At 39.0% G+C, this 19,959-nt stretch overlaps 1 protein-coding gene across 1 annotated transcript; it reads left to right on the top strand.

Moving 5' to 3' along the window:
- Window positions 1-6,711: 6,711 nt before the first annotated feature.
- Window positions 6,712-18,668, top strand: LOC139450091 (acid-sensing ion channel 1A-like). Its single transcript, XM_071231728.1, has 9 exons — window positions 6,712-6,786; window positions 9,097-9,265; window positions 11,304-11,847; window positions 12,631-12,729; window positions 13,392-13,572; window positions 15,357-15,413; window positions 16,065-16,227; window positions 16,982-17,073; window positions 18,523-18,668. Exons 2-9 carry the CDS (start codon window positions 9,102-9,104, stop codon window positions 18,666-18,668), a joined length of 1,446 nt encoding a protein of 481 aa, XP_071087829.1. The 5' UTR covers window positions 6,712-6,786; window positions 9,097-9,101.
- The last annotated feature ends 1,291 nt before the right edge of the window (window positions 18,669-19,959 follow it).

Raw genomic sequence — 19,959 nt, 5'->3', positions numbered from 1 at the left:
TTTGGAGGAGGCGTAGGTAAAAAATCTAAATTATCTTTTCAATTTGATTCTAAACCAATTGAAATTGTAGATAATTATCTAGGTATCAACTTTCATCGCAATAGGAAATTTAATACCGCAATAAACGATTTACTGTCCAGCTCTAAAAAATGTTTGCACTCCTGAAAAAATCAAGAAACCTCAGTCTAGCACTTGATACTGTAATCCATTTGTTTGATATCTTAATACTACCTATAGCCTTTTATGGATGTGAAATATGGGGTTGTGAAAATGTTATAAACATTGAAAAATTTCACCTTAAATTTCTAAAGTTTGCTACTGGGTTGCGATCATCAACTCCTAACTTTATGATTTACAGTGAACTTGGACGTTTTCCTGTGAACATTACAATTGTTAAAAAGAATGATCTCATTTTGGTATAATTTAGAAACCATATCTTCTCCTTTCAAGTTGTCATCACGCATCCTTAAACTGTTCAAATTAGATCACACCCTCAATATTAGTAATAGTAACGTATGGATATCTCACATAAAAAGTATTTTAAACAGTTGTTGCTTGACCTATGTTTTTGATAATCCTGGTTGCGTTTGTAAACAGTGGCTTGTCTCTATGGTATAAACCGTACTTAAAGATAGTTTTATACAACAATGGAGGGATGATATAGATAAAAGTTCAAAAGGTAATTACTATAAATTGTTCAAAGATCTACCGTCGTTTGAAAAATACCTCCTGCTACCTGATTATTTCTCTCGACCTATTATGTCATTTCGGACATCGAATCATTATTTACCTGTAGAGACAGGCCGCTAAAAAAATATACCCAGAATCAATAGAAATTGTAACCTATTTAGCCTGCGGCGATAGCCGACGAGTTTCATTATTTATTTAAATGCTCCTTTTTGATACCATGAGATCACATTATATTCCAATTTATCTTTGTAAATGGCCGAATCTTGCAAAGTTCAAAGTTTTGTTTACCTCAAATAATTGCTTAATCGTGAAAAATATCTCCAGATTTAAAAGAATTATTCATAATGCTGTCAGAAGATGAGTACAACACTATAATCTAAAATTAACCATCAACTATCAATACTTATCTCAATAGTTGCTTGCGATATCAATAGACTCCAGACTCGATCATTCACGGACCGCCGTCATATAGCTGGAATATTGCTGAGTGCGGCGTTAAACAACAAACCAACCCTACCATCCCAAATGCTGTAAAACCGGATGATGTCCAACATCCATCACGGTGGAATTTCACGAAAGCAAATTGGTCCATGTTTCAAATGTTATGTGCTCAAAAACTGAAACCTGGTAATTTCAGAAATGTACTAGACCCCATCCAGTTGTTTTCGTTTGATGTTTGTTTGTTAATGACGCTACATGACGGCGGTCTGTAAATAATCGATTTTTGACCAGAAGATCCACTTATTGACATCATGAACATCGATCCACGCAATTGGGTTACGATGACATGCATCAACCCTGGATCTTCACGGGTGTACAGTTGTTTTCAGCTCAACTAAATGAAATTGCTGATCAAACAATTTCTAAGTCCTCTGCAAATCCACATATTCGTAAACCATGGTTTCATACTGAATGCAAACAAGCAGGAAAATGCAAAGTTCACAATTTGAATAGTTAAAATTACTAGTGCCAAAACACGGCGTGCTTACGAGGAAAATATGCAGCAATCATGAAGGAACTATGTCTCCAAAATGAATTCACGAAACCACTGTCGAAAGTATGGAACATCGTTAAAAAATAAAAGGCAAAGGTTTGAAATCGTCTGTACACCATCTTAAAGACAATGACAAACTAATAACTGATTAATCTGATTATGCAAATATTCCTTTTGATTGGATAACCAATTTGACTATTAATATTATGTACAATATACTATATGTATTATATTTTACCGAAAGGCCGCCGATAGCTTTGCCTTGGAGCTTTTAGAAGATATCCTATTCATAGTTTGCACGTAGAGGTTGATGAGCCCTCCTTTTAATTTAATTCCATCTGAAATTATCCTTACAATACATCACTAAATTATATATCTTATCAGTCAGATCCAGCTTTGGAATGCGTTTTCAATCCTCTCTATGAAGATATTTACTTTAAGATATCAAATCAAATTCCTCCACTTGGAATAAGAATCAAATCTGTCGTTTCCGCTGTTGAAATTAACCTTTAAGATATAGCTCCCATGCCACTTTTGTCATCGCCTAATGGCTAGGTCACATGTAGACCTCACATTAACTAGACTTAAGAAATCAGACACAAACCCACTAATTTATAAACAAGAATAAAATCATTTGATACAAATCTTTGACACAACTTCTTATCCCATACACTGATTATAAACTCGTGAGTGAGTGAGTACGGTTTTACGCCGCTTTTAGCAATATTCCAGCAATATCACGGCGGGGGACACCAGAAATGGGCTTCACACATTGTACCCATGTCGGGAATCGAACCCGGGTCTTCGGCGTGACGAGCGAATGCTTTAACCACTAGGCTACCCAAAAGCCCCTATAAACTCGTGAGGAGATCTTATATCTGTGATCTAATGCAAAATGAAATTAAAACAATTATCGGGTTATACATACTTTGGTTGTCAGTCCAGATTTCAAGAGGTCATAATGCAATGATGTCGTGTTGGTCATTCACGCTACATTCATGTCCTGCTTGACTGTGATCAATTTTCAATCACAAGCGATCAATATTTCAGATTATCTTTCATTAAGGATCTCTTTAATAAAACTCAGTCTCGATTAATTTCTTTTTTTTTATGGAAAAAGAATTATTGCATAAATATTGATTAATATTTCTTTTACAAAATAAAGGATTTTTGTATAACTGGTGGAATAATTTGGATAACTGTGATTGTCAATGGCTATATCAAGATGGATGAAGTGTAAAAAAATAGTCCAGAGGGGGTATGAAATAGCATGTCACCACTCGCCCCTTTCCGTAATCTGCAAGAAGACTCGTCCCCATATCGATGAATGTTATATGCGAAAATACGACAAACCAATCAGAATGCGCGTATGATTTCAAGTTCTTCCTCAAAGAATCCCTCAGAAATAATTTTTGATTTTACATATGTCTTGCATCTAAAAATATACTCAAGACACAGTTAATTTGTTCAATCATACTGTATAATTCCGCATGTCCCGATTTGCTTTAAATTGAATCTGAAATATATATAATATCTGGGTAAAGATGTGTGAACCATTACCCAACGAGTTGACAATTGTTTTTTGCCCGTTTGCGCTAAGACGGAGCCCGGTCGCAAAAATGGCCATGAGAGGGGCACGAGTCGCTATTCGGCTTGTCCCGGAATAACACGAGTTGGTCACGAATGAGCATGTCGTTCAAAGTGAATTTATTTCTGCCACGTTTTTAATCGTATGTGTTTAAATGCTTGGCTAAATTTGTCAATAATTGCCAACAACTGAAGGGAGGATGTAAGGGTCCATGCAGGTAGCAAAAGTACTGTAAGTCTCCATGATCCCCGGTCCTGGCGATCTGTAGACCGTTTTTATAGCGTGTTGTTTACTGATTATATTTTGTTTTACATGTTTTCAACAAGTTTTATATCGAATCTGTGATACTTTCGTTATTGTACTGTCCATCGATGACAGGTTTGTATTAAACTTACAGATATGTATCGCTAATGCATAGCATCTCGTCACGATATGGTTGAAATAGTGCCGGTGTTAGATTTTAACTCACTGATGTCTTGACTTCACAGATCGTCATGCCAAAGAGTGGCGTAGACAAGGAGAAAGATTTCCAACGTATCCGAACATGGAGGGAGCTCAATCATGATTTGGGGTGGGATCTGTAGAGCTGGAAGAACAAACCGCCATATCCTACAGCGGGCGCGATGACAACTATACGCTACAGGGATGATATTCTTGATGTGTACGTGAAGTAGTATGCTGGTGCAATCGGGCCGGACTTCATCCTCATGGACGATAACACACGACCTAATCGTGCCAGGGTCGTCGATGCCTACTTAGAGCAGAAGACCGTTGTTCGCATGGAGTGTCCAGACCGGTCGTCAGACCTCAACCCTATTGAAACACATGTTGAACGAGTTGAAGATCGCCCGCTCACGACGCCCTGTTCTTCCGGCATTTCTACAGGAACTCGGCATAGCTGTAACTGAAGAATAGAACAATCTCCCCTTGGCAACCTTCCAGACACTTGTTGGGAGCATGAGACGACGGTGCCAGGCTGTGGTCGCATCACGCGGATCACATACACATGCTCCCTCCCTGATTCTAAAGAATCCATTAGAATGCAGCTGTGAAAAAAGATGTCTTCAAAACGTTTTATGGTAGACATGTGGAGGACATTTCCAAATTTGACACATCAGTGACAAAAATGATTTCCGATGCAATTCTCTATTTCGACTTGTATCACCTGGTATCATTACTATTTGATAGTGATATATAAACACATGCTCATTATATAGTTGGAATTGTACAATCGACTCTGCTTTATGCAGACATTTCTGATCTATTGGCTATGGAAAGGGTTTTGTCGCTTTACTTTCATAAGTTGAAACACAATCTGCATGTAATAATCTGCAAATAATAGACAGCAAATCAGTTCTGATTGACAACTGGGTGACTGCATTCTTTTTCCGCCTCACAATTCCGATCAGCCTTTCTGAGTGAGTGAGTGAGTGAGTGAGTTAACATTGAACGTCACATCGGCAATATTTCAGCCATATCGTCAGCCTTTCTGAATACGAATGTGGGATGTTAGTTCATGCATATCATTGAGCTTTTGCTTTCTTTCTAGGGCCGATGTGTACGACACCTGGCGTGCGAGGAGATTTTCCTGTTAAGGGAAATGCGCGATAAGGTGATCAACCGAAGCGGTCCAAACGTTTCGCGTCAAAGAGACGTGGAATATATTAAGTGTTTTTTTTGCCGCCTCTTACAGGGTCCATGTACTGAGTGCGAGAGAAGACTGCACAACTCGTTACACATCCGTCGTCAGTGTACCCTGTGGTACATGAATGCCGGTGTCTCTGCCCGCGATGCTGCATCCTTGAACCTGGACCAGTGAAATATCAAAAGCGAATAAACTATAACATGCGCATGAGTAGGAATATACAATTCTCTAAACAAGATAGTATGCTGTAAACAGAGAAGTATCAGCGTCTAATCAATGTGCTTTTCGAAGTGGTTTTGCTGATTGTTTATTGATAATTGCTACCACAGCTTGGATGCCACATACAAGCAAAACTCGCTTGCTTTTTTAAATGTTTTCTCAGTAGTACTACTGCCGTATCAAGAAGAATTTGTGTTCAGCAACCCATGCTTGTCGTAAGAGGGACTAACGGGCTTCAGTGGTCAGCCTCGGTGACTCAGTGTATGTCATCGTATACCAACTCTGTAGATCGATGGTCATGATGTAAATCACTGAATTGTCTGGTCCAGATTGGATTATTTACGATATAGCTGGAATATTTTTAGTGCGGCGTTGAGCAACAATGAAATCTGCCAGTACAACTGGAAACAGCACGAACATAGTTATACCTTTAGTCCATCTATTCTGCACCCATTCTGTCGGCTATAGCCAATCGTCCAACGACCCCTTCAAAAATCTCTGAAACCATGGTTACCTGACGCGTCAGTAATGGTTGGTTGGTTTGTTGTTGTTTAACGCCGCACTCCAGCTATATGACGGCGGTCTGGACCAGACAATCCAGTGAGCGTCTGTATTGACGAAATTGCCATCATAGATTATGGTCCTCGCGCATGTTCTCTTTTACTAAAAATCATAAACGTAAGAATTTAAGATTCCTAAAAGAAATGTATCGAATATAAATTTCAGTCTCAAATTGTAATTGCTTTTTTCTACTTTGTCTCTGTTATTTGACTGTCGTTTTATGTGAACTTCGACACCATGCTTCTTAGATTGTTCTTTACATCCAAATGATAAAGTTAAATGACCAGGCTCTCGTTGTGAATAGCTACAAAACTGCTGATGCGGGATAATGCAGTATTCATTCAGTCAGTCAACTATGGACACCCTCTCTCTAAGACACGTTTTACTTTCAACTCAGCTTTTCAGTCAAATCCCTGCTGAAGTCCTTTCAGGAATGATATGTAAAACACTGGGCGGCGATGCTAGGCCTTGCGATGACCTACACATTGAGTTTTAACTCCCCTTACAAATGAACCTTCCATATTTTATTGCTTTTGTGTGAGAGGTAGGTGGAACCGGTAGAGCAGAACAGGCTCTGCTTGATCACTTCACTGATTTTCAATGATCCATTCTTCTCTTTACAATCTGATTGATATTCAAAGTCAGACACTATGGACAGAGACAAATGTCAAACAGTCGTTTGGGAATGACAAACATATTTTTCTACAATCCATCTCGAACCTAGCTTTAATGCACGAATCATGGTCGTTGACAGTGTTGACTTTACGCATGGGAAATGGAACCAATAGTATGCGCTTCTCATTATTCTTACAACACTCTAAATTTATGCTGGGTGTATTTGTGTTCGTAAAAATCATTTATTGGACGGTATTGTCTCTCGTTCATTCAATATTTGTTGATCAGTAACCAGCTTCAGCAGTGACGGTTGCAAAATGCATTTGAATCTCTTGGGTCCATCCAGCACAAGTTATTTACAGACCGGCTGTTGTAGAACTGTCAGACCACACTGGCGTCCGTGTAACATACATACCTGCATTGAAGGTCGGACTGAAGTTAAGCGGAGTAGGAAGTGAAAACATCCGAGAAAAGGTAAAGTCAACATATCTTTAACAGAAGCAGATCCTAGTTCCATGCTTAGATTAACTTTGACGGTGCAGTGGCATTCAAATACCATGTAAGTTGTCAGTGTTTACGTTCTATACAAGATTATAGTTTAATATTTACATTAACTTTGATGGAATGATGACATTCAAACAGAAGGTAAGGTTTTCGTCTCTTTGTCATACATATGAATATATTGTTCACAGTAATTCTAGTTATATATTCACACAAATGGTGTCATGTCACATATATAGATGATAAAGGTGTCCTATTACCTACACCCATCTACATTATATGCACATAAAGCAGAATACTAGTCTTGAAGGCACACCATGTTGGGCGGGGAATATTGGAACGGAGTTCGTTCATCCGTACGTTCCTTAGTGGGGACGAATTGTCTCCAAAACTATTTAAGTTTGAGAATGAATTTTTACACACTCATGTTACTGGTCACGATCTTAAACGAGTTCGAAAAGTAGTGTCTTATAGTCATTTTCACCGAGTAATGGCGCTTGCTCAATGATTTTCAACTTTGTGCATATTGCGTGAAATGGGGACAGGTTTCTCAGGGACTTCCGATGTTACATGCTTTTGTTAGAGATACTAGTCAAGAATGAGCGGAAAATTGATGCGTTAACTCATTTTTTACACAGTTTGGGGCCTTCTTATTATTTCATCCTGCATAGTGTTCACAATGGGGACCAGTTTTCTCAGAAACTACTGAAGTCACAACTGATCTAAGAGAATCCATACTTATCACGACTTGAGTTCGAAGATTGGTGCCATAAAATATTTATTTCAGAGAAGGGGCCTTGTCACAACCTCTTGCGTTCACCTAATCTTAGTGTAACTATGGACACTAACAACTGCAACCTCTACTGTTCATTTCTTGAATGTTTACGCTAAAGGGTTGACGTTGTCGTTTATGTAAGATCAAAACCGTTGCAGGAAGAGAGGGGATCCTGGGTGAGGTTTGCAAGTGAGTGGGGATGGGGGAGCGGGTGAAGGGTGTGGGGTGTGTATCCAAGGGTAGTAGGATTGATAAGTCTTTGACATATGAGGGCCCAAGGTCAAAGCCGCTTTCAGTTTGGTATTTAAGGGACATTGTTCTAACTCTTATATTGTGGTCGTAAATTGATGAAATTGGTGCTTCTTATAATATTTTACCGCTTGGGTACGTTACTCTATCTTGTTAAAACATGTTGAGACGAGTGGAAATGTTGAAGAGAACACCATTGTGAAAAAGGGCAAGACCCTGTTCCCCCAAACCAGCAAGTTTGCCCGTTTCTCAATTATTGACAACAAGAGAAAAGAGAAAAATCGAACACATTGACATTCCAGTGAAGTTGGTCTTGAACTCAACATTGCATGCGTCAAACGCAGTCCCCAGATCTACATGACTCATATATGGTCTATTGAGGTAGAGAATAAAAATGCGGCGGTGATGGCGTATAAATCCTGTCACAAAACATGTGCTAATTGTGGCTATTTAAATAGGACTCTTATCATTTGACATAAAATAGTAATATCAAAAGAAGGTGAACAAACTATTGAGATGCAGCACTAATTTACGAAAAGATGAATGGTTATGTTTTAAGAATGTTATACACATTTTTTTTAAAATAATCACATTTTATTAATGTTTTTCATATTTTAAAAGTACAAATGACAAGTGTTATGTTTTGGGTATTCTGAGCAGTGATACAAGAAATACAAGGAATGTTTGTCAATTTTCTCAACATAGAGAGTGAATAAGTGAATTGTAATCTGCTTTATAAGGTCCAAATGTCCCGAAGACCAGTTTCACCTCTCACCTGAGAACATGCACGATGCATGCACAGCATCAACCCTTAGTGTTAACTAGTTAACACAAGCGGTTGCAATATCACCCCCTAGTGTTTCAGTGACACAAACAGTGATAACGCTGTTTTCTTGATAGCCATGGTATTATGAAGAATGAAATATAGCATATTTTCAGAAGAACGTTTGAAGTGCCCGATGAAATGTGGACATATTATAATGACAAAAGTAACTGTGAATAATAATGATTACGATACGTTTAGTCAAGTCAGTGTTAAATATTGTTTCGCCATCTTGTTAACAGTTGATTATAGCTGATTTCATTTCTTTGTATTCTTATGCATAACAGTTGAAAGTGATAACACCAGGTGCCAGCGTTGTGAAGTTCAAGCTCTACCGGTTTCAGTATGGTAAAATTAACCTACTTGTAACTATATTAACCATGAATATTTCTGTATTTGATTGGGGCCTCATCACGAAATAAACTTTCGCCTACAGAAACAATGAGTGTGGATGAGAAGAAGACGGAGACTGTCAAGTTTGATGCAGACCGGCGTTCGCCAAAGTACGGATTGAAAGATCTGTGGATCAAATTCAGTCAATCGACAGGCCTTCATGCAGTTGACAAGATTAAACCTCCTTCGATCAGCCCGTTTAGCATTCGTGGGTAGGTGTCGTTGTACTTAACCTAGGCATGTTATTGTTTTTTTGTTTATTCTTTTTTCTTTCTTATGTAGCTTCACAGCTATATAACGTTGGCCTGTAATAATCGAGTCTGGGAAACAGAAATATTCGTATAATATTATAATGTCCGTATTTGAATGAGACTGTATTAATCTTAAGATTACCACTACCACATACAGCAATTTTGTTCATAGATACACTGAATTTCCACTTCATACAGTAAAGATAAGATATTCCCCAAATTAACAGTATCGGTAGCTGTAGTTAGAACAGTATACAAAACATCGAACTGTCCTCATTAGAACACTAATGCTAGCACTCATGGCTTTAAATGATCTTTCACATATTCTGTACCAAAGTAAAGAATTTATCTGTTTTACCACTCCAGCTCCATACATTTTCAAATGCTTTCAAAAAGAGTTATTTTCTTGTTCTAAAGTTTACTTGTGAGTAGATGCATGTTGTCCAACGTAATCCAACCTGTAATGATGCAACATACAAATATACCAAAACAATCGATAAAATTGTCGTTTCCACCACAATGTAGGTCTGTAGTCTGTAATTTCGTCTGTCATTTATATTATCATAAAGATATTACCTATGTTTACTTCTTCCAAATCATCACAATGTCTCATTTTGCTGTCATTCTTCTGAGTTGATGTCTTTAAAACCTTCATAGAATTTTTCGATTTTATATGCTCCAACTTTCTCTTCATATGCTTTGTAGTTTATTATTTTCAAATATCTTAAGGTGAATATTTAGCTTCACTTCTACGTTTGTGATTTAGGGGACAGGCCGTCGACCGTTCTGAAGCTTTGATTTGTAAACGAGCCGATAACTCGAATCTGCACGCCTTGTTTTCTGCTCCATTGAGCACACCACATTTGTAGGACAATACAACTTTACACATCAAAGTGACTATCGCTAGCTCTCTGTTGGACTTTGATGACAGCACGTGGAGGATAAATACGCAAATGAAAATAGTTTTTTATGTTTTAGGATATTTTCTCATTGAACGTTATGTTTACCTGAATGTGTTGACTCGTCCAAAATGAAACAGATGAAAAACACATGAATAGACTGTGTAAGGTTTGACGATGTGACATAGAAACCTAGCTGGCCCTAAAGAACTGTGGGTGGCATATTTACAATGTAATCTAGACTTTGATTAACAATGGCTTCTAATTTAACACCTTTGGCAATTTGTATTTTGTAACTCACCCGTAGGAAAGTCACACGAGTTTTCTCTCCAATTTGCCTCAAATACATTCAACAAACATGACAAGCCAGTCTACTCTGCACATCGCTTACGTTGTCAACTTCGTTGTGTGATGTTCTATTGTTTTCGTTCAAGAATTAAATGTGCATGATCAACAAAACACACAGAACCGTCGACGTACTGTCCTTTTTAGTATGTAATTTATGATATGTTATGACTCCTTTATGTACTGTTGCAAAAACAGAACATTTGTATATTTTTTAAACTTCCATTTTCGTTTAAACGCTTTCTGGATTTTGTGTAATATTTTCGCATCTTTTTGCAAAAAGGTCTATTCATTTCCCTATTCCGTTCAAGCGGACGACTCTCCTTTGGATTGGGACTTTATCATCTTATCACTAGAATCCTTGTATTGATTTCTAGACATTGGCCCACGTATACGAATCGATGAAAGAGTTACGGCTTTTGCAGTTCTTTGACAAACAATGGAAGTGACGAAAACCTTTGTGTTTTAAAATTGCTTGGATTCTATATGTTAGAGAAAGGCTAACGTTACCCAAGATTATTTCCTTTGGAATAACAATCAACCAATTGCAATTTCGCATTTGTCTCCTACAGCGTTGTAAGTATTATATATTACAAGGTAGGGGTACTACTTTGCATTTGCAACTGCAAAATCCGCAGGTCGATCATTGGTGCATCTACTATAAATCGAATTACACTATGAAAGGCTCTGTGATATACACAGGCCATACCCAAAACAACTTAACAATACTCACTCTCGTCATCTTCCATGGACAGATTGCTGTGGATGCTTGCTCTGTGTTCAAGTTTGGCGTTCCTCATCTATAACCTCGTGGAGGAGATAGGAAACTATTATAGCTACCCCACCGTCACCAAGGTCACTCCAAGTATCCAGAGCTCCATCGAGTTCCCTGCCGTCACCATCTGCAACAGATGCACTCTCAACAACACTCGTCTTGGCGTTTACCCAGAAATGGAGGCCTATTTTTTCAATGTTTCTTTTGGACGGATACGAAATATCCCATTTTCTGCACCAACTTCAGAGGTGTTTCAGGAACCATTGTCTTTAGAATGGTGGAAGAATATGTCTATGGAAGGATCCAAGATGCTGTATCAATGTATCTTTGGTGGTGAAATCTTTGATTGCATGACCAGGTTCCGACCTGTTTTCACTACTGAAGGACTGTGCCACACCTTCAACTACAATGCCAGTGATATTGTCAAAGCTAGGACGGCAGGTGAGGATGCGAACCTCATCATCATTTTCAAGACCAGTCAGAACGACTACACATTCAGGGGAAACATGGCCGCGGGGATTAAGGTAAATCACGTTTTCTCAAAGTAACCAAGTTTAGATTTACGCCCTTTTAACATCTGCTAAACTGACAAATAAATATCTAAGCTATCCTTCAGTGTTAAAACAAGGTGATACATTTCACATCGAATAAACTGTCATGGTTTACACACCCCTTATACATCGCATTAGAACTGAGTGAATCTACGTTTACATACATACAATAATGTATTGGTCTTCAGCAACCAATGCTTGCCTTAAAAGGCAACTATGCTTGTCGTAAGATACGACCAACTGTATAGGGTGGTGCTTGGCTGATGCATGTCATCGTATCCCAGTCGCGTAGATCGATGCTCTTGGTGTCAATCACTGGATTGTCTAATCCAGACTCGATTAATTACAGACCGCCTTCATAAAGTTGGAATATTGCTGGGTGCGTTAAACAACAAACAAACAAACATTTGTGCATGTAGTGCAGTAAGTACTTTAATCTATTGTGCAATGCAACTACACGTTTCTCAGTTGGTTCAGTTCAACTCTGTAATACTCTCGACCTTTATTTAGGGAGGGTGCTTCTGGCAGGACCGGAAGTGCTCATCCATAAACTGGCTCCAGCCCTATATCCGTCTCGTTAGACAGGAGCCAAGTAAAACGCGAACCCTGCAAACACTGTAGCAGTTTTGTATGAATTTGTCTGTTTTCATAGACATACTTGTATGAATACCCTGTGATAAAAGCAGAATAGATGTGTAGATCACAATGTAATAATGTAAAATGGACACAATAAGAAAGTCCTGTGTGAATATGCAGGTTTCACTCCATAATCCACGTCTACACCCAGACGCAAGCACCACTGTCGTGATGGCCGCTCCCGGGTTCTCTACATATGTTGCCTTGCAAAAGACTCAGGTGGGTACTTCTGAATAACTACTATGATTGCAAAGTGATATGTTTTCAATAGCAGCCTTTTCATCAAAGACGCATCTTTCTTATGCCCCAGAAAAAGTTGACAGCTACAATGAAGAATGGCCACAGTGAGATACTTTTGAATATCTCTTCCTCTGTTACACATATTTATACACATTTACATTCACGTCCAGTCAACTGTGTTCTTTACTTGTTTTACACATGTAATGTATATGTTGTCAATTCCCATTGATGATGTATAGTTGCTCGTTTTAGGATGCTATTGTGTATTCCAATGCCCTAAACGACTTTCAAGGACTTTTTGTACAAAGTTTGATAAATGACCGAACATCAGAGTCATATGGTACAATAATGAAAATCTTTCGTGACTTAATCTTTACAAATCTGCAGAAGATCATGAGCATATTTCATAAGAGAAACGTTTTGAAGGGAAGCCGTGATGCCTCTATCAATTATCTCAAGTGGTTATTGGTTTAATTTATAAAATCACATGATCAATATCCATGAAATTTATTTATGACCTTATTATGAAACGGGTTTTGTTTTATCTTACTGATACAATGTCAATACTCACACTTTAACATTCTTCTGACCCTTGACATAGAAGCAAAGAAAATATGAATAACTTGTGGCTTTGTTTGTAGTATCTGTACCAGCCCTCTCCCTACACGGCATTTGATGATATTAAATGTGTGGACACAAACAGTCCTGAGTTTGTCAACCCTCTCAAGTACTACTCCCCCTATACCTACAAACATTGCTTAATAGAGTGTGTTCAGATGAAGGCTTTCAATGTGTGTGGATGTGTCGGACCTGTTGACCCACGTAAGTTTTTGACTCATTTTAGAAACGTTTTTATTTCATGTTCAAAGGAGACGTAGTTCATATTAAATGGAATGCTATAGTCAGTTAGTTTTACCTTATAGGATTGATACCTAGAGACAGAAATGTTTGGAGGAATTTAAGTAATACTTTATAAGAAAACAGTCAACAATGCTTCAAATGAGACAATATGTTCTTCAAGATACTTCCCAAGCTTTATGGCATTCCGATTCTCGCAACAACATAAACATCATCACCACCACAATCACCACCACAATATACATCATCATTATAATCATTGTAACTACCTAGTCCAAAAGTCGAGTTTATGAATTGTACTCTTTTGTACTCTTGTGTACACTATGTATTCTACCTACTTAGGCCGTCATACAGCTGGAATATTGTTGAGTGCGGCAAACAAACAAATCTACCTATTTACTATCACCCCACAAAGAAACGAACATGTGGTTTTAAAGGGATTCAATCTGTGACATCTACATGGCTTAAAGGCCATACGCGGATATGTGTGTGTTTGAAAGATTACATAGAAAAGATCAATCTCAAATGGAGAAGTTTGTGCTATCTCAAGCACGGCAGTCGTTAAGCCTAGTACAATGTGTGTGCACTACTTGCCTAAAGAACTGCACGACTCCTCCCGCCGTGGAACCAAGAAGCCTGTGGGTGACACCTTGTAGAATGTCCGCCCATTCTACCTGAAGATTTTGGTAAAATTGCTGCAGATTAACTGACCCTCGTTGACATTGACGTACACTTCTGTCGTGCTGACATAACGCTTATTCCGTCATTGATACACAAGGATCCTCCCATGTCACCGGGAAGGAAACATAATTCGTCATCAAACAGGACGCTATGCCAATATTGGGGAAGCCTCATTTGATGATGTAATCGACATCACTGGAACTACTGAAGTTGATTAATCTGAGGTCAAATATCGTCAATATAAACCCTTTTTTCTCGGATTCTGCTGCACGTGGTGATGTAGGGTCTTCCTGATCTTGGCCGATCTCTAATAGCGCCATGTCACCAACATTGCGCCCAAAGTCGACAAATCTTGCCTGGGCAACTTTGAAATGCCATACCACCAATGCTTGTGATTCACCAGCTAAGAGTTATATTTCATCTTGGCATGACGATTTTCAAAATTCACTTCATTAACTGAATGATTGTGAAAACGATATATGTCATAAACTTGCCCAAGAAAACTGTGACAAATTCCATGACTTTCAGTTTCAGTTCACCTTTTCGCGGACACCTTGTATCATCACTGTGTGATAGTGACTCTTAAGCACATGCTCGTGATAAAGTCGGAATCGTGCAATCGACACTTTGGAAGATATTTATTATGACTATGGTGAGGCGAGGTGAAATGGGGTTTAACGTAGCATCAAAGATTACTGCACTTACATTGTGACGTGTGTGTGTGTGTGTGTGTGTGTGTGTGTGTGTGTGTGTGTGTGTGTGTGTGTGTGTGTGTGTGTGTGTGTGTGTGTGTGTGTACACACACACACACAAACACTGTTACGGCTGCGACAATATTGCGAGTGAGCGGTGACCGTGCCAAGATAAGATTTAAGACACCTTGACACACACACATACATACATACATACATACATACATACATACATACATACATACATACATACATACATACATACATACATACATACATCTACCCACACACCCCAACACATAAACACTTTGGAATAAACTCTTTGCATACTGTTCATGACACTTCAATAGCAGTATGTATTGATTTTCATTGTAGGGGATGGTCTTATGTGCTCGTTGGTGAAACTGGATAGTTGTTATAGGCCCTTTGTTGGTGAGTAAAGTGACTATTTACTGGTAACATACCAGTCTTTCTCGTACAACGAGGTCAGGCCTCTTCCATTTTAAAATTACTGTGATGCAAGCACTAAAGTACGCAGAATTTCTGCAACATGAAATCCTGGCCTTGTACATTCATCTTCGTAGGATAACAATTCGGTTCAATTAATTGGCATGGCATGGGCTGGAGTCAGAAGTTGCTGAAGCTGCAAGCATTACAGAACGGGGGTCGTCTTAAAGCTCTCCCTTTCACTCTACTCCACTCTCCATCTCTTTAGGGTTGCATGGGAAGGGGAATCCTGCATCCTTCCTTAGTGTTGTGTTTGTATCCGATCGTGTCTTTTTGGCTTTTGGTGTTGAGCCCATTTTTCTGCAAATATTCACTTTCAATTTCTCAAGTTTGTCCTTTTTCCAAAGGTCACAGTCCACTGCATATTTTACTGACTTGTCACAGCGAAACGGTCGCTCAACTCAAGTTTTTGTGGGTATACCTCCATGCCATCATGTAATGTCCACATTATAAGGTTTCCCTATTAAGCAAATCTTTAATTATCAACTCCCGTACCTGTAACAGAACCCACAATCAAGGGCTAGCCAAGTTGTTACAGGGTATAATACATTGATAAATGCTATTTTACTTTACAAGGATCAGTGTCCAAAGACGGTAACTTCGTGAGGGAATGCAGGTGTGCCAGCGAGTGCATGTTTGACAGATACACTGCCCAGGTGTCCTCCAGCTCCTTCCCAGCCAGCGTCTGGGTCAACAGTTTCCTCAACACCACGAAGGCTCATACTAAGGAGAGCATGCAGTAAGACTTCCGTACAGTATAGCCTTTATTTTCCAACCTTGGTTGTTATGTTGCTCTCCATTGATGTTCCTAAAGCTATTACATCAAAATACTCACAATAAATCTTGTAACCAGTGTTTCAATTTTAATAAATTTCGCCCAAAACTAAATTTCTGGAGATCGAATAACGCAATAACAGCTGCAAACTTGAAAACTCATTAATCCTATCTTAACATAAATGCCTAAATGTTGTTATTATAAGGCATGTATAGTACAGTGGAACGTACTTACTGAATGGTTTTCCTCACTGAATAACCAGCAACAAACGGCTTTCCATCTGAGCGCAGTGACGATCCAGGGTAGAATCGGTCTTCAGCAACCCATGCTTGTTGTTAAAGGTGACTAACGGGATCGGATAGTCAGGCTCGATGATTTGGTTGATGCACATCACCGTATCCCAAGTGTGTAGATAGATGATCATGATGTCAACCATTGGTCACAGGCCACCGTCGCTTATTGTTGAGTGCGGTGTCAAACAAACGTACCGTATGAAAATTTACTGTCGACGATGATACAAGTTTTGGGACAAGGAATGCGCCAGAACTGTCTTTGCAAAGATGTAACTTCTTGGCGCCACGATAGCGGGTTTGAATCCCATTTTTTTCCTCGATTATGATCCTTAATCTGTCAATGCCATGCCCATGATCAAGGGTTTTCAAAGTATCGATGGCCTAACTCCCAGATATATAAGTATTTGATGTTGTTTATTATTCAGAGACAACTTACTGGAGCTGAGAGTGTTTTACGACCAGATGATGGTGACAACCATCACACAACAACCTCAATATTCGGTGGCCTCGCTGTTTTGTAAGTGTTTACTGTTCACTAGTGGTATTGTTCCTTTGCGGAAGGTACTCTATATCATTCAGCTTCGAACGGGTGACAATGTGGCATGAAGTGTCGCAATTCACTGGGCAGAGTTTCGTCCCTTAGTCATGAAAGGATACCGGTCTCTAATATCAGCGTCTGGTCTATTATCATATAATTGGAAGGTTTCTCTGCAGGATAAAGCCAACGGATATGCGGATAAAGATGGAAATATCAAAGGTCACTACTTTCACTGTTAACAAACAAACATGGCGTCGCCCTTGTAATTCAGTGATCGAGTCAGAATTAACTATCGGGAGTCTGGAGAAACTACTGGGATAATTGATATCATTATCAAAAGAATAGTCTAATATACTGAAAACCAGTGTCTAACTGTTGACGTAGCTAAGGCATTTTACAAGTTTGGGCAACTTTGGAGACATAAATTGCGAAACAATATTGCGAGGTCACTTGTCCTAGCCAAGCGGGATCAGTAGCCATATCTGTGCTTGTAGACCTCAGCGGCTTGGAACCTTTTCCACAAATTAAAATAGTTGTATTTGGCCGACATATGTTTGAATTGTTACCTTGTTTCGTTTTGTCGCTGTGTGTACATCTGACTGCACTTCGTAAAGTTATGACAGGACAGGCCGAAAGGCCAACATCTGAACGTGGCCGTGACTTCTCATAGACTAGGGTTAGAGAAGCTTCCCTTTGACAAAGGGCAGACCGATGGATTGCCACGAAAGGCAAGTAAAAACAATTGTTGTTTTGCGTATATGCTGCTTCGCCACTGCATAAGAAACAGATTTTAGTTGTAACTATACTGGCCACTGTCCAACTGACACATCACTTACCCTGGGACGTAATAAATATTAATGTGAGCATTCCAGGAAAACTTGCAATGTTTCGGTAATGTTTGTGAGAGAGGGAAAGCCAGTTTCAAGCACAGAATTAAAGAATGACATTATATGCTAAATACAATGTTTATTCCTAATGCAGGATATTTTCCATCCCCAAACACACTCGCGTGATAACCTATATGTATAATATGTTCGCTGTCATCAACATACCTGTGCCCTTGAGTTTCAACTGGAATACTATTCCAAATAGTGTTAAAGCCAACTTACAAAACCAACAGTCGGAAAGGGTGTTTTTTTTTTTTTTAAATACTTAATCAAGAAAAATAAACGTATTTTGGTATATCTCCAAATTACAAATACAGCATGTCTGCAACATATAACGACCATGTAGCTCTTTTGGAGTTTGATTGATTGACTGAGTGGTTGCATTTGGTTTTACACCTTTTTTCTTCGCACATTGTATACATAAAGGGAATCGAACCCAGACGTTCGACGTGACGAGCGAACGCGTTAACCACACCGCCCTCAGAGTTTCAATGATTGTTATTGATGTAGATGTTCATGCAACGTTTGTGTTGTTTTACAGCCAATATCGGGGGTCAGACGGGATTGTGCCTCGGAGCTAGCATCTTGACAGTCATGGAGATCACTGAGCTCCTGGTGTTCATCATCTTCTTCCTCTGTGACAAGTGTAGAGGAAGAAAAGCCCGAAACAGAATCAACAACTGGTAGACAGTGCAAACAATACAACTGAGGAGGAGAGCCATTCTTTTGGGTCCTCACACAATGTGTAGACCAATTATTGACAAACGGATTGAGTGACTACACATACGTCTATAGAGAACCATACGTGTGATGAAGTCATGAAGTGTTTACTATGTGCACACCCTCCATCGTGTTTATCAGGCGGATTTAGTACTGTACATGAAGACAATTTTCAGGAAACAGCAACTGTCCTCGCTATTCATAACTCGATGAACTTTAGATTAACTTTACAGTATGTAATCTTATAGTTCTATGGATTCAATACTGTGTCTGGTCTGTGTTATTGAAGTCGCTCTAAACGAAAAACACCCCAAGAACATATATTAACCTTCATGCAGAATCACTTTTTGCCGCAATATACACATTGTGGATGTGGATGTATGACACAGTAGTTCTTTTTATATGTAAAACCAACATTAGCTTGTTATTGGGATTCTTCAGTGTTTCCGTTGCCTCAGTCATCACGTCTTTGCAATACTTGATATGACACTTCATTATGCTTTGGAATCTGATCTGTATGAGCTCAAATATAAACTTATACTGAACTGACGGATATTACGAACTGTTTCGGGGACCCGTCCATTTGCTGTACATAGGGTGTATATGTGCCTATGACGAACTACGGTTATAACCAACTAAAATATGTGGTCCCTCATCCTTGACGTCCTCAGCACAGATGCCCAACACCCCTTACTCACCTCCTTCACATGGATGACCTTGAGCTTATTGCCAATGTAGGACCCACTCTAAGAAAACAGATTTTCCTTGTCAAGTACTTTCCTAATGATATCGTCATGTCCTTTGGACTCGACAAATGTAACATTCTTCATTATGAAACGTGGCAAGGTAGGAGAGAGAGGATCAGTCAGTTTATTTGGAGGAGGAGTTATTGACCTTCTCGTGGAAGGTCAGGCCTATACGTACTTAGGGATGCAGATTAGGGACAAAAGGTTAGAGACTGTCCAACACATTGTCAGTGGATGCCCAGCTTTGGCACAAACACAGTATCTTAAGCGACATGATGGTGTAGCTCGATCATTTTATTCCCGTCTTTGTCATGCTCGTGGTTTTGTCACAGAGGTCCAACCATGTACAACACAGAATAAGTAGAAGGCGTCAAAAATGATAAATACAAAAGTCTTTGGAATAGGCCCATTTACAGCCTGAAACGTATCCAGGCCAACAAACCTGATCTGGTCCTTTTTGATAAATCCAATGAAATCATTTATATCATTGAATTTTCTGATACTTATATGAT

This window comes from Haliotis cracherodii, unplaced genomic scaffold (genome assembly GCF_022045235.1).
Source record: "Haliotis cracherodii isolate W230 unplaced genomic scaffold, xgHalCrac1.p SCAF_8, whole genome shotgun sequence".
NCBI lineage: Eukaryota > Metazoa > Mollusca > Gastropoda > Lepetellida > Haliotidae > Haliotis > Haliotis cracherodii.
Note: the sequence above shows the minus strand (reverse complement) of the source record. Positions and strands in the feature narration are given on the sequence as shown.

Coding starts and splice junctions, on each gene's coding strand:
- LOC139450091 (XM_071231728.1), top strand. CDS start 9,102: ATGAGTGTGGATGAGAAGAAGACGGAGACTGTCAAGTTTGATGCAGAC. Junction 12,730..13,391: donor TTGCCTTGCAAAAGACTCAG/GTGGGTACTTCT, acceptor CTTTGTTTGTAG/TATCTGTACCAGCCCTCTCC. Junction 13,573..15,356: donor TGTCGGACCTGTTGACCCAC/GTAAGTTTTTGA, acceptor TTTTCATTGTAG/GGGATGGTCTTATGTGCTCG.